The sequence below is a fragment of the Austrofundulus limnaeus genome, unplaced genomic scaffold (genome assembly GCF_001266775.1).
Source record: "Austrofundulus limnaeus strain Quisiro unplaced genomic scaffold, Austrofundulus_limnaeus-1.0 Scaffold76, whole genome shotgun sequence".
Lineage (NCBI taxonomy): Eukaryota > Metazoa > Chordata > Actinopteri > Cyprinodontiformes > Rivulidae > Austrofundulus > Austrofundulus limnaeus.
In genome coordinates, this window is record NW_013952478.1 from 1,927,505 (window position 1) to 1,942,989 (window position 15,485).

General features: G+C 40.5%; 2 protein-coding genes across 2 annotated transcripts in view; both read left to right on the top strand.

Moving 5' to 3' along the window:
- Positions 1 to 2,839, top strand: part of LOC106519371 (extracellular calcium-sensing receptor-like) — a 4,376-nt gene extending 1,537 nt beyond the window's left edge. The window contains exons 4-5 of the mRNA XM_014011006.1: positions 1,213 to 1,400; positions 1,937 to 2,839. Coding sequence (XP_013866460.1) covers positions 1,213 to 1,400; positions 1,937 to 2,835 — 1,087 coding nt within the window. The 3' untranslated portion in view covers positions 2,836 to 2,839. The remainder of the gene's footprint in view (positions 1 to 1,212; positions 1,401 to 1,936) is intronic.
- Positions 2,840 to 8,144: 5,305 nt separating this feature from the next.
- Positions 8,145 to 15,485, top strand: part of LOC106519372 (extracellular calcium-sensing receptor-like) — an 8,643-nt gene continuing 1,302 nt past the window's right edge. The window contains exons 1-8 of the mRNA XM_014011007.1: positions 8,145 to 8,488; positions 8,871 to 9,165; positions 9,252 to 9,541; positions 9,802 to 10,097; positions 10,408 to 10,613; positions 10,731 to 10,952; positions 11,044 to 11,167; positions 14,705 to 15,477. Coding sequence (XP_013866461.1) covers positions 8,220 to 8,488; positions 8,871 to 9,165; positions 9,252 to 9,541; positions 9,802 to 10,097; positions 10,408 to 10,613; positions 10,731 to 10,952; positions 11,044 to 11,167; positions 14,705 to 15,477 — 2,475 coding nt within the window. The 5' untranslated portion in view covers positions 8,145 to 8,219. The remainder of the gene's footprint in view (positions 8,489 to 8,870; positions 9,166 to 9,251; positions 9,542 to 9,801; positions 10,098 to 10,407; positions 10,614 to 10,730; positions 10,953 to 11,043; positions 11,168 to 14,704; positions 15,478 to 15,485) is intronic.

The window sequence follows — 15,485 nt, forward strand, 5'->3', positions numbered from 1 at the left end:
GGAGAGATCAGTAACATGACAGGTATCTTCAAATGTTTAATTTATGAATACACTGGTGAATATTCTCAGTTATCCAGGTCATGTTCGATCAAAAAAGAGTTAAAAACAAAAACAATTGGACTTTCAATTCCAAAGTTGAAGATGTTTTGCTCCCCAACCAGGAGGCATTTTCACTTCAAAGTCTGTAGTGAGCTGAKATGCTGGCTTTAATAGATCCACCTGAGAAGCCGTTTGAGGACTTGGATTCACATCTAAATGGAGCCAATCGTCCTTCACAATGGAGGCCCTGTGTGACTCCCAAAAGAGGTGTTTTGGTCACATGTTTGAAGGTATGAACTTTCTGCCTGTTTCAAAACGCCCTCCTTATTCCTTTTGTCTGTATGATTTGTGAGAGAGCTGTTTTTGGTCACATTCCTGAGGGTGTGAGTTGGGGTGAAACTGACAGGGAATCTGGCTTAAAACTGCATTGTAAGTTTTTGATAGTTGAAATCGGAGGCCTACTCCTCTGAGTTCTGTTGATAAATTCTGACGATTTTTTTCCAAGACAACATACCGGTACATCTCAAACCCAACCGAACCCTTCGACAGAGTTTGGTCCATCCCAAAGGCAAGACCCCTAAACCCAAGCTGAGCAGTGTGGTTTATAAAAATAATAATAATAACGCGTTTTATCTGTTAGCCCCTTTCAAGACACCCAAGGGTACCTCACAACATTAAAAACACAATATTAACAATAAAATGGCAATAAGAAAACACTAAAATTAAAAGAAAATAACTAAGAAATTAAAGTGAGAAGACTAACTCGAACAGATGCATTTTGAGTTGTTATTTAAAGTAAAAAGAGAGTCAATATTATGGATGTCAGAGGAAAGAGCGTTCCAGAGTTGTATGCAGTTCAATGGACTGTACTTATATAGCGCCTTCCTATCCATCCATGACACTCAAAGCGCTTCACATTACAGACATTCACCCATGCACACACACATTCACACACTGATGATGGCAAACTGCAATTGTAGCCACAGCTGCCCTGAGGCACGCTGTCAAAGGCAAGGCTGCCATGCACCGGTGCCACCGGACACTCTGACCACCACCAGTAGGCAAGGTGGGTAAGGTGTCTTGCCCAAGGACACAACAACTGAGTCGACTGGATGGGAATGGAACCAGCAACCTTCTGATTCCAGGACAACTCCCCTAACCACTCTACCACAGCCACCCCAATGCAGTGAGGAATGTTCAGACCTTTATATTGGAGAAACTAAACGTCTCAACAAACGCATGGCTCAACACCATAGAGCAAGCTCTTCAGGACAAGACTCAGCTGTCCACCAACACCTCAAGGATAAGGGACACTCACCTAAGGACCAGAATGTTCATATTTTGGACAGAGAGGACATATGGTTTGRGAGAGGGGTAAAGGAAGCCATCTACATGAAACAAGAAAGGCCAACGCCAAACAGAGGATGAGGCCTCAGATTTCAACTATCAAAAGCTTACAATGCAATTTTGAGCCAGATTCCCAGTCAGTTTCACCCCAACTCATACCTTCAGGAATGTGACCAAAAACAGCTCACTCACAAATCATACAGACAGAAGGACTAAGGAGGGCACTTTGAAACAGGTAGATATYTCACACCTTCAAGCATGCGACCAAAACACGTCTTTTGGGAGTCAGGGCCTCCATTGTGAAGGATGATTGGCTCCAGCATGATTTACATGTGAATCCRAATCCTCTCATGGCTTCTCAGGTGGATCTATTAAAGCCAGATTCTCAGCTAACTACAGACTTTGAATTGAAAAAGCCTCCTGGATCGGAAGAAAAACGTCTTCAACTTCAGAATTGAAAGTTCAGTTGTTTTTTTTTAAATCTTTTTTGATTCATGAATACATAAATCATTACTTATTTTAATGCTACATAAACCTTTTTATGTTTTAGATTCTCCAGATTGCTTCCAATGTCCCACAGAATTCTGGCCCAATACAGAAAAAGATGCTTGTTTACAAAAACCTGTGGAGTTTTTGTCTTTTGATGAAGTCCTGGCTATCTTCCTGGCTGCATTATCCATTTTCGGGGCCTGTCTGGCCATCATAACTGTAGTTATTTTCTTTCAACACAGAACAACTCCAATTGTAAGAGCCAACAACTCTGAGCTGAGCTTCCTGCTCCTCTTCTCTCTGACTCTGTGCTTCCTATGTCCATTAACTTTCATCGGAGCTCCCTCTGAGTGGTCCTGCATGCTGAGACACACAGCGTTTGGTATCACCTTTGTTCTCTGTATCTCCTGTGTTCTTGGCAAAACTGTAGTGGTTTTAATTGCCTTTAAAGCTACACTTCCAGGTAGTAATGTCATGAAATGGTTTGGGCCTGCACAACAAAGAATGACTGTACTTTTTCTTACATGTATTCAAGGTTTAATATGTGTTATTTGGTTGGTTGTCAACCCTCCATATCCAATGAAAAACCTGAGCACATACAAGGAGAAGATCATCCTGGAATGTGCATTAGGCTCTGCTGTTGGCTTCTGGGCTGTGCTCGGCTACATTGGCCTGCTGGCTGTTTTTTGCTTTGTGTTAGCTGTTCTAGCTCGGAAACTACCTGATAATTTTAATGAAGCCAAGCTGATAACCTTCAGCATGCTGATATTCTGTGCAGTRTGGATCACCTTCATCCCAGCATATGTCAGCTCTCCTGGAAAATTTACTGTGGCTGTGGAGATWTTTGCCATCCTGGCCTCCAGTTTTGGACTGATACTGTGTATATTTGCTCCAAAGTGTTTCATCATATTATTTCAGCCAGAGAAGAACTCCAAGAAACATTTAATGAACAAAAACTAATTGATAAGTAGCAAAAGTTTTAAAAGTATACCATGCCTTCATCTACATTGAATTTAAGACTGTCTTGGATTTATTGTTTATGTATGTCACTATTCTATACTGGTGAAATTTTTAGTTTCAAAAGATTTCCTAACATTTGAATAATTTAATTTTAAATCAATGTTTTACTAACATTAACATTCTTAATCAGGAAAAAGTATCTAAAATTGTGTTGGTTGCTCTAAGGCTGTTCAAAAATGTCTGTTGATTCAGAGAAAAAAATTCTGCTACAGGGGACATTAAATTTCTTTTCTATTCTATTCTATTCTATTCTATTCTATTCTATTCTATTCTATTCTATTCTATTCAAGTTGGCTTCTGAACAAACCAAAAAAAACTGATTAATCTATAAATGCTGCAGACTGATGAGTCAGGTTCACTGTTTCAGGTTAACAATTGTCTTTAAAAACTCTAGTGTTGTAGTACTTGAAACCGGTCTTGGTCTTAAGACCACTTATTGATGGTCTTAGTCTTTTCTCAGATTCAACAACATTTACACTCTGTCTTGTCTCGGTCTCAGACGTTGAGGACTTAGAATTTTATTTCAAGACCACATCTGTGGAAATATCACTAAATAGCCAAATTATTGTCCAATTTATTATTTAACWTTCTTGCTTTCGTTGAACAAACAAAAAAAACTGATTAATCTATAAATGCTGCAGACTAATGAGTCAGGTTCACTGTTTCAGGTTAACAATTCTCTTTAAAAACTCTAGTGTTGTAGTACTTGAAACCGGTCTTGGTCTTAAGACCACTTTTGATGGTCTTAGTCTTTTCTCAGATTCAACAACATTTATACTCGGTCTTGTCTCGGTCTCGGACGTTGAGGACTCAGAATTTTATTTCAAGACCACATCTGTGGAAATATCACTAAATAGCCAAATTATTGTCCAATTTATTAGTTAACATTCTTGCTTTCATTGGATTTAAAACACACTGATTCAAATCCAAACCTGACTCATTGCTATTTACCGGCTATCTCCTATCCCCACTCTCTTCACTCACACTCAGCACTCCAGGAAAGTACAGTAAGCAGTGGTTCTCTGGGAGCAATAAAAGATGTCTTCAAAATTTTAAGTAAAAATGTTTGGCTACATTATTCATAAATAATATTGTAAAACAACAACAACAACAGAAGAAAGTATACAGCAACTTGTAAATTCGTCAGTGCTTCACTTTCAGGGACGATGAGGACAACTTTAAACTTTTGTCGTCACTAACGTTAACAATCTGCCTCTGTAGCAAAATTCTTTCCTCTGCCCTAAAACAAAGATTTTGTCAAAATTAGCTCTATTAAGTTTACTACAGTGTGGAAAAATATATTTAGTCAGCCACTAATTGTTCAAGTTCTCCCACTTAAAAAGATGAGAGAGGCCTGTAACTGACATTATACGTAGATCTCAACTATGAGACAAAATGAGAAAACATGTCTAGAAAATCACATTGTCTGATGTTTTAAGAATTTATTTGCAAATTATGGTGGAAAATAAGTATTTGGTCAATAACAAAAGTTCATCTCAATACTTTGTTGTATATTCTTTGTTGGCAATGACAGAGGTCAAATTTTTTCTGTAAGTCTTCACAAGGTTGATACACTTTTGCTGGTATGTTAGCCCATTCCTCCATGCAGATCTCCTCTAGAGCAGTGATGTTTTTGGGCTGTCGCTGGACAACACAGACTTTTAACTCCCTCCAAAGGTTTTCTATGTGGTTGAGATCTGGAGACTGGCTTGGCCACTCCAGGGGCCTCATGCATCAATGGTGCACACACACAAAAGCCTTGTGTACGCCATTTTCCACGCAAAACTCCGGTTGTATGAAAACTGAACTGAGCGTGGAAATGTGCGCAGCCCCACACCAACTCCTGGGCTGGCCTACACACATTTCTGTGGTTCTGGTTCCATTGGCGACACTTAGAGGTGATTCTGAGAAACTGTTTATGATGTGAAAATGATTATTGTTCACACCAGAGACACATGATTAACAATTATTACATCCACATTGTTATGAATGCCTTGGTTAGGTAAGAACCCCAGATGCAGGACTGAGTGAGGTGGAAAAAATATTTAATAAAATGAAAACAAAGAGGCTGACGTGGCAGCAAACTAAATACAAAAGCTTGACTTTGGCTAGAAACAAGAAGTTGAATATCCAACAGAACACATAAACAGTTAACAAGGATCTGACAAACACTGAAGACACTGAACAGAATATAAAAGGAAACTAATGACTAGAAACAAGATACAGCTGGGGAAGAAACATGAGGATCAGGTGTGAGTGAGCGGGGCTGGAGCACAGGCAGACAGGAGTAAGAAAACAGATGACAAGACAGAAAACTAGAATAAAACATKAACACAGACACAAATCAAAACATACATGGAGTAAGAGTTAGACAAAGGATGCGCAAAATTGTGCCAAAAATACATTTAACAGGAATGGATTCAGCCTTACTGAAAGATATAATAAATAGTGTAACATGCAGAGCATTGATTTATAAACAGATATAATTTTCTGATCCACAATGAGAGTGGCTCATCACTCATTTTCAGGACTAATCCTTTTTCAGTTTGGCACTGCTGTGCTCTGCGTGACACAGCGAGGAGCCGCGTGCGCCACACATGCACATGCAGAAGCAGCAACCAAACTGAGGTTCCACAGGAGCTTTCCAGAGGGAGCTGGCAGACCGATCAGGACCATGCCAGTCCAGTCCACCCAAAGCAGAGTCATGCCCAATGGAACGGTCTCATCCATWTGATTCTAAAGGCTGAGTTATGGTCGCGCTTCGGAGCGCGYGCACCCTCGCTGGCAGTGGAGGTGTTTCGCGTTTATGTTGTTGTGGATTTCTCCAAAATGTCACATGGAAGTACACTTTACAACTTGTGAAAATGCTATAAGTAGGAGAGCAAAAGATTGACAGACAAACAGACTGTGCACAAAGCTTGCGGCGCGTGCAGCGTTTGTGGGGACTCTCCAATATCATGTCATGTGAACTCCCCACTGATGCGCAGAGACTTGTTTCTTCACATCAGCTATGAAGTAAACAAAGATTTAAGTTCTACTAAACACCCGAGTTCCTCTGTGCTTACAGTAATAATGGTAATAAACTCGTGCGCAAAGTTACTATTTTCAGACCCAGAACGGATGGATGAGCCAGTTGCGCAACACAGCAGTGTGCGTGTGCGCGCACACACACACACACTGACACATAATCACTCATTCTTTGCGTGATAAACATATTTTATTCCTATTTTTACTTAGGATTTTTTTTCACTCACAYTATATTTAATTCATTATTTTCCTGACTCTAGAAATCATTTCTGATCGCTCAGGGATCACTCAAACATGACCATCACACATGCAGGAAGTAATTTGCATCTGTTTAACATATGTTAATGATGGCGTGTCAGGGGAGGTGTCTCAGTGCGCTCAGTTCCACGTTGATTGTGATGTACAAAAGCAATGTGCATGGATTCCAGCGTATGCACGGTTTGATACATCTGGATTTTTTTGTGCATACGCCGTTTTCTGGATTTGACCGTACGCCACGTTTCAGTAATAAATCCACGCAAGTCTTTGTACATGAGGACCCTGGACCTTGAAATGTTTCTTAAGAAGCCACTCCTTCATTGCCCCGGTGGTGTTCTTGGGATCATTGTCGTGCTGAAAGACCCAGCCATGTTTCATCTACAATGCCCTTGCTGATGGAAGGAGRTTTGCACTCAGAATCTCACGATACATGGCACTGTTCATTCTTTTATGTACATGTATCAGTCATCCTGGTCCCTTTGCAGAGAAACAGCCTAAAGCAYGATGTTGTCCCCTCCATGCTTCACAGTAGGTATGGTGTTCTTTTGATGCAACTCAGCGTTCACTCTTCTCCAAACACAAGTTGTTTTTACCAAACAGTCCTACTTCGGTTTCATCTGACCATATGACTTTCTTCCAGTCCTCTTCTAGAACATCCAAAAGATGCAAACTCTAGCAAACATCAGACGGGCCTGGATATGTTCTTGCTTAAGCAGGGAGACACGTCTGGCACTGCAGGATCTGAGTCCCTGGTGGTGTAGTGTGTTACTGAGGGTAGCCTTTCTTACCTCAGTCCCAGCCTTCTGCAGGTCATTCACTAGGTCTCCCCTGTGTGGTTCTGGGATTTTTGCTCACCGTTCTTGTGATCATTTTGACCCCACGGGGTGAGATCTTGTGTGGAGCTCCTGATCGAGGGAGATTATCAGTGGTCTTGTAGGTCTTCCATTTTCTAATTATTGCTCCAACAGTTGATTTCTTCACACCAAGCTGCTTGCGTACTGCAGATTCAGTCTTTCCAGCCTGATGCAGGCCTACAGATTGTTTCTGGTGTCCTTACACAGCTCTTTGGTCTTCACCATAGTGGAGGTTTTTGGAGGGACTGTTTGAAGTTGTGAACAGGTGTCCTTTATACTGATAACAAGTTCAAACAGGTGCCATTACTGCAGGTAATGAGTGGAGAACAGAGCCTCTTAGAAAAGAAGTTACAGATCTGAGAGAGACAGAAATCTGGCTTGTTTGTTATTGACCAAATTCTTATTTTCCACCATTTCAAATAGATTCTTTAAAAAATTGTGTTATTTTCTAGATGCTTTCTCATTTTGTCTCTCATAGTTGAGGTCTAACTATGATGAAAACTACAGGCCTCTCTCATATTTTTAAGTGGGTTAACTTGCACAATTGGCTGACTAAATACTCCCCTCCCCCCACTGTACACGTGTACAGAATACTCAATCGTTTAGGACACTATTTTTTTTTATTTWTTTTTTTCCTGGTCTTGGTCTTGTCTCGGTCTTGCCCTCCCTTGAACTTGGTCCCGACTTGGTCCAAACCCTAAAAGACTTGGTCTTGTCTCGGTCTCGAGACACTGTGGTCTTGGTCTTGACTTGGTCTCGGGTTAGGAAATCTTGACTACAACAATAAAAAACACTGATGACACGTGTTTAATTTTATGTAATTTTGAATTAAAATTGTACAACATGTTAAAATACATAGTCTGCAGACTGCCCCTCCTCTATCTCAGATAAGAGTGAGAAGAAAAAAAAAGMCTGTATACTGAAACATCTCAGTTAAGCATCTCATCAGAGTACAAGGCTATTTATGCAATTGCTCATGCCATTCACAAAACAGTGTGTCAAAAAAACAAACTTCACAACTCAGTGTGACAAAAATATCAAACTGGAGCCCAAATAGATCATTAACAAGGCTGGCTAGTTACTGGTGAATGACAAACTGACGTAGGGTAGAGGAGGTACATCAGCAAATGAAAAGAAAAAAACCAAAATGCTAACACTTGAAGAATATAATTCAGATCTGTCTTCATGGGCCTGACAATAGCTGTGAGTTTGTTAACACTGTTGTCAGTGGTTGGTCTGAGTCAAAGGATTTCATCTAATAAGGTTCTGACTGGTGTTGGTGTCACTACTGAGGCTTCATCAGTAAAATGTACCCAGCGAGGCACCGTTCGTTTACCTGCATTTGCAAAAGATGGTGACTTTGTTATTGGAGGTGTTTTCTCCATGCACTACAAACTGCACACAGCGATTTATAATTATACCATTAAGCCTGAAGCTTTAAGATGCACAGGGGGGTAAGTGAGAGGAACTACTGGTTGGAAAAGATTGTCAAAAGTATAAGAATGGAAACTTTTTGAATTGCTGCAAATAATAATAATTTTTTTGTACTCCATTAGAACTTTGTTTGGTTAACATGGATATAATTTAAATGAAAAAAAATAATAAAAAAGAGGTTGTTGATTTTTACATTTTGATGCCTTTAATTCTATGTGTAATTATGTTCAGCATACAGCAATATTAATTATAGATAACATAATTTCTCTGTTGTGAAAAATAGACATAATTTAATACTGTGTGTCATTTTATTTGTTTCTTGGAACTTTTATATATATATGTCATCTTTTTGATGAATTTATAATCTCCATTTCAGCACTCATACAACTGTTTTTTGTGCAGCATGAGTGTTCGCAGTCTGCAGTTCTCTCGTACAATGATCTTCGCCATTGAGGAAATAAACAACAGTACAGAGCTGCTGCCAGGCATCAAACTTGGWTATCAGATCTATGACTCATGCACCTCAGGGCCTGGGGCATCTGACGCAGCGTTTCAACTATCGAATGGTAAAGACCCAATGTTTTATGAAGGCAAAAACTGTTCCCAATCTGGTGTAGTGATGGCTGTTGTTGGAGATTCTGGATCTTTGGAATCCATCAGCATATCTCACGTCATTACAGCCTTCAACATCTCACAGGTAAATAGTTTGTTATTGATAAAGAAATGCATAAAATATACCTTTGGATTAAAAAGCAATAACAATATTTTTCCATGTAAATATAGGTGAGTTATGCTGCCACTTGTGCATGTCTGTCAGATAAGCAGCAGTACCCAACGTTTTTCAGAACGATTCCCAGTGATCAGTTCCAAGTTGAGGCATTGGTAAAGCTGGTGAAACACTTTGGCTGGACTTGGATTGGTACTGTTTACTCAGACACCGATTATGGAAATTTTGGCATGGCATCTTTTCTTCCGGCTGCAAAAAAAGAGGGGATCTGTGTGGAGTACTCTGAATCCTTATATCGAACCGACCCACATAGCAAGATCCAGAGAGTGGCTGATGTGATCCGCAGGTTAGAACATGACAAAATATTTCATTTACTGTACACAACTGAGACATTTGTCTAAAACATGAATAGAAAGGTATTTCTAAAAAATTTTTTGTTACAGAATAATCTGAAGTTAGTTTTTTGTATTTTCTCAATATGTTATTATATTTGTTACTGCACACATACCCAGTAGTTATGCCTATATAAAAATAATTTACACAAGATACATGTAATTCTAATGTGGTATAAATGAGCTAACTGATTACACTCTATTATTGCTTTAGATCAACAGCTCTGGTTGTTGTGGCTTTTTTTGCCTCTGGAGATATGAAGGTACTGTTAGAAGAGCTGGCTCTGGAGCCTCCACCRCCTCGTCAGTGGATAGGAAGTGAAGGCTGGATRGCYGACCCACTTTTCATGAGTTACAGTTTCTGTGCAGGAGCCATTGGAKTTGCYAYTCAGAAATCWGTTATTCCAGGTCTGAGAGACTTCCTGTTGGATCTCTCTCCCAGTGAAGTAGCTGCCTCCTCAATGCTTACTGAGTTCTGGGAGGTTTCATTCAACTGCACATTGATAAAAAGTAAGCAAATTTCACCATGAAAACAACATAGACAAAATAGCACTAGTTAAATCATTATTATTTTGAATCTAAGACAATAAATGAAGCAATGTACTGCTGTGTTGAGACATGTTCTTGATTGTTCGAACTAAAGAAAATGACACTTGCTGCTGGTTTTTATGTTGCTGATGCCTCTGCTAATGACATAACAGTTATTTTAAATGTTGACTATTTTGTGTACAATAATTTTTTGTAGTTCCTTAAACAACATCACTTAGTATTTCATTTTAGACAGATTAAACAATCTTTGTTTGTCTTTATGTGTACGTAGTGGCCAATACAGACAAAAGAGTGTGTGATGGAAAAGAAGACATTAAAACACTAAAAAGTCCGTACACGGACACATCTCARTTAAGAGTGACTAACATGGTGTATAAAGCTGTTTATGCAGTCGCTCATGCCATTCACRATGCAGGATGTCAGGAAACAAATCTCACCAYTCATTGTGACAGAAAGATCAATATGGAGCCCAAACAGGTCAACAGTGATGAAAACCTTTTTCACATTTTTTGTCATCCATCAGTTTTTTTACATACATGAAGTATTTGGTTTTTAACTTTGTTGTGTTTTTTCTTTCTTGTAAATAATTTACAGATTTTTAGTGCACTGAAAAATGTCAACTTTTCACGCAATGGCTACCATGTGTCATTTGATGCTAATGGTGATCCTGTCTCTTTTTATGAGCTGGTCAACTGGCAGAAGAGTGAAAGAGGAGTCACTGAGWTGATAACAGTAGGATATTATGATGCATCACTGCCTAAAGGCCAGGAGTTTCAGGTCAACAGGAACATATCTTGGGTAGAAGGTGTCACACAAGTAATAAACCTAATGACTACAATAAATAGTTTGAGAACTACTGAGCTCCTTTGTAAAACTAAAAAAAAATATGGCCATGTTGTTGTGACAGGTTCCAGTGTCAGTGTGCACTGAGAGTTGTCCTCCAGGAACCCGTAAAGTGTTGCAGAAAGGAAAACCCATCTGCTGCTATGATTGTATACCATGTCCTGAAGGAGAGATCAGTAACATGACAGGTATCTTCAAATGTTTAATTCATGAATACACTGGTGAATATTCTCAGTTACCCAGGTCATGATCAATGTAAAAAAGAGTTAAAAGCAAAAACAACTGGTCTTTCAGTTCTAAAGTTAAAGATGTTTTGCTTCCCATCCAGGAGGCTTTTTCACTTCAAAGTCTGTAGTGAGCTGATATGCTGGCTTTAATAGATCCACCTGAGAAGCCATGTGAGGACTTGGATTCACATAAAAATGGAGCCAATCGTCCTTCACAATGTAGGCCCTGTGTGACTCCCAAAAGAGGTGTTTTGGTCACATCTTTGAACGTGTGAACTATCTGCCTGTTTCAAAGTGTATTCCTTAAGCTGGAAACATACTTGCTCCGAACTGCCGACGTTGGAGTGAGTATTCCGGTTGTCGCAGTTTAGTGACGAAAATTGTGTCACCAGGCCTCGCAACGTCGTGTCGACAGTGCCTTTTGGCACAAGCCCCCGGCAGAACATTTTGATCCCCCTCCCGTGTCGACGGTAATGTGTAATTGGTCTGAACTGAAAGTGCTCGAACGGACACAGCAGAAGAAAAAAAGAAAAACTCGCTTTTGACTAGAGCAGGCTGTTTTGAGCAGTTTTAAAGATAGACAAACCGAGAAAAACTCATGCGTGTTTGTGCTGACAGCGCTGTGCACTGCATTTACTTCAACCCACTCTGTAAAAGAAGAAAAATAATGAAAAAAATGACTCGCACCCCGAGCCAACCAGGAAGCAGAGTTTTATAAAGATAGTCAAATTGTGAAAAACTTATGAATGGAGATAAACAGACGTTGTGCACAACCCAACCGAACCCTTCGACAGAGATTGGTCCATCACAAAGACAAGACCCCTAAACCCAAGCTGAGCAATGTGGTGTATAATAATAACGCATTTTATTTGTTAGCRCCATTCAAAGACACCCAAGGACACTTTACAACATTAAAAACACAATATTAACAATAAAATGACAACAAGAAAACACTAAAATTAAAAGAAAATAACTAAGAAATTAAAGTGAGAAGACTAACTTGAACAGATGCATTTTGAGTTGTTTTTTAAAGTAAGAAGAGAGTCAATATTATGGATGTCAGGGGGAAGAGCGTTCCAGAGTTGTATGCAGTTCAATGCAGTGAGGAATGTTCAGACTTTTATATTGGAGAAACTAAACAACATCTCCACGAACGCATGGCTCAACACCGTAGAGCAAGCTCTTCAGGACAAGACTCAGCTGTCCACCGACACCTCAAGGATAAGGGACACTCACCTAAGGACCAGAATGTTCATATTTTGGATAGAGAGGACATATGGTTTGAGAGAGATAGGGGTAAAGGAAGCCATCTACATGAAACAAGAAAGGCCAACGCCAAACAGAGGATGAGGCCTCAGATTTCAACTATCAAAAACTTACAATGCAGTTTTTAAGCCAGATTCCCTGTCAGTTTCACCCCAACTCACACCCTCAGGAATGTGACCAAAAACAGCTCACTCACAAATCATACAGACAGAAGGACTAAAGCAAGGCAGTATGTTTGCTCGGCAGCCAACCGGTCAACACGCCATCACATGGTTGTTCAGCGTTCATTTTCGCACAGACCTTTCATAGCTCCTGAGACACCCCGCGCCGAGCTCCTGGGAAACCCCTCCTGCAGCAGCATATGTCACTGCATGGGATTTCTTCCTGGGGGAGTCCAATGCGGGAAAAAAGTCCGAGACTCGTCACTTGACGTTATTTATCAACAAACTGGTCCTGGATTAAGCTCCAAAGATTTTAGCAGTCAGATTTCACTATGAAAAATGTCTGTTTTATCCCTTTTTGTGAGTTTTTGGACATTTGACTATCTTTATAAATCGCTGCTTCCTGGTACAACAGTGGGCTCTGGAAGCGATCGCTTTTTTCTTTATTTTTTCTATTTTTTTAAGCGAGTGGTTGAAGCAAATGCAGCGTCTGAGCACTTTCAGCACAAACAAACACTCCCACGAACTTCTGACCAATCACACCATATAGTTTGTATATGTTCTTAAGTGGAGGGGGGTGAAGAGTTCGACATGCGGGTTGCGACAAGAAGTGCCGAAGCATCGGCAATGCAAACAGAAGTCATGCAATATTCGTCATGAAACTGAGATAGTTCGGCATGATTTCGGCAGTTCGGCAGCAGCATCCTGGAGCCTTAAGCTTTGTTTATACTTCATGCAAGAAGTGCGGCTGCAGCCCAGCGATGACGTAATTGCGTGTGTCACCGACAGCATTGAGTGTTTATATTGGGAAAAGACGTGGGGGATACGTTACAGTAATCCCACCCTCTGCCCTCCCACCGCATAGCTTAGCATGTAAATAACTGCTTGTTGCTGTGAGGTTTGTGTTTTTGCATGATTATTTTCTGTTGTCCTTGTGCCTCCCTCTTGTGTATTCTTCTTGACATTGCCTCTTTATCTCAATTTCACCCTTCTCCAGATCTTTCCATTCACACTGGTCTACACTTGTAATTAGCTCAGCTGTCTTCCATTTCCACTCACCTCTGCTTGTATAAATACTGCTCAGTTTCTCTCCACCTTCGTCCGATCATTGTTTGGTCTCCCGCCCTGACTTCTCCTCGTGTTTACCTGCTCTCTGTAAGTTTTTGCACTGCCGCCCCACCAGTTTATTTGTTTATTATTTAATAAATACTTTTACTTTTTGAACATGCCTGCCTGCCTGTCTGCACTTGGGTCCAAACATGCCACCAAACCTGACAGTTGCTAGTTGCGAGTTTAGCTTGTTGGTTCAACAGATGCGGGAGATGGATGACGAAAAACACTTCTCCTATTTTCGAATGTCCGCTGCTCGTTTCAACAAACTTGCCCACCGGATCTCCCCTCACCTTCAGCACGCAGTAGACGAGTCACAGATGATTGTACCTCCGGACCGCCTCAGTGAGTTGCTCTTCGAAACTATCCATGTTTAGAAATAAAAACCGGCCTCTGGAAGGGAGTAGTGGGTAGCGATGTGACACAGCATATACTGACATCCAAACAAAATTGCCCACAAACTGTGAACCAATCACACGCTCCGAGCCGCAACCTCCACGCTTCGGGGTGCTGACAGGGGGCAATGTACAGGACAGCTGTCAACGGGATTGCAGCGGGAGTGCAGACGGATGTTGCAAAACTTTTTGTCACTCAGAGGGGGGTAAAAGACGTGCGACAAGAAGTATAAATCAGCCTTTAAGGAGGGCACTTTGAAACATTTTACACCTTCAAGCATGTGAACAGAACACCTCTTTTGGGAGTCAGGGCCTCCATTGTGAAAGACGATGGGCTCCAGCATGATTTACATGTGAATCCAAGTCCTCACATGGCTTCTCAGGTGGATCTATTAAAGCTACAGCTCACTACAGAATTTGAATTGAAAAAGCCTCCTGGATGGGAAACAAAACATCTTCAACTTTAGAATTGCAAGTCCAGTTGTTTTTGTTTTAAACTATTTTTGATTCACGAATACATCAATCATTACTTATTTTAATGATACATAAACCTTTTTTTGTTATAGATTCTCCAGATTGCTTCCAATGTCCCACAGAATTCTGGCCCAATGAAGAAAAAGATGCTTGTTTACAAAAACCTGTGGAGTTTCTGTCTTTTGATGAAGTCCTAGCTATCATCCTGGCTGCATTATCCATTTTCGGGGCCTGTCTGGCCATTATAACTGCAGTTATTTTCTTTCAACACAGAACAACTCCAATTGTAAAAGCCAACAACTCTGAGCTGAGCTTCCTGCTGCTCTTCTCTCTGACTCTGTGTTTCTTATGTCCATTAACTTTCATCGGAGCTCCCTCTGAGTGGTCCTGCATGCTGAGACACACAGCGTTTGGTATCACCTTTGTTCTYTGTATCTCCTGTGTTCTTTGCAAAACTGTAGTGGTTTTAATTGCCTTTAAAGCTACACTTCCAGGTAGTAATGTCATGAAATGGTTTGGGCCTGCACAACAAAGAATGACTGTACTTTTTCTTACATGTATTCAAGGTTTAATATGTGTTATTTGGTTGGTTGTCAACCCTCCATATCCAATGAAAAACCTGAGCACATACAAGGAGAAGATCATCCTGGAATGTGCATTAGGCTCTGCTGTTGGCTTCTGGGCTGTGCTCGGCTACATTGGCYTGCTGGCTGTTTTTTGCTTTGTGTTAGCTGTTCTAGCTCGGAAACTACCTGATAATTTTAATGAAGCCAAGCTGATAACCTTCAGCATGCTGATATTCTGTGCAGTATGGATCACCTTCATCCCAGCATATGTCAGCTCTCCTGGAAAATTTACTGTGGCTGTGGAGAT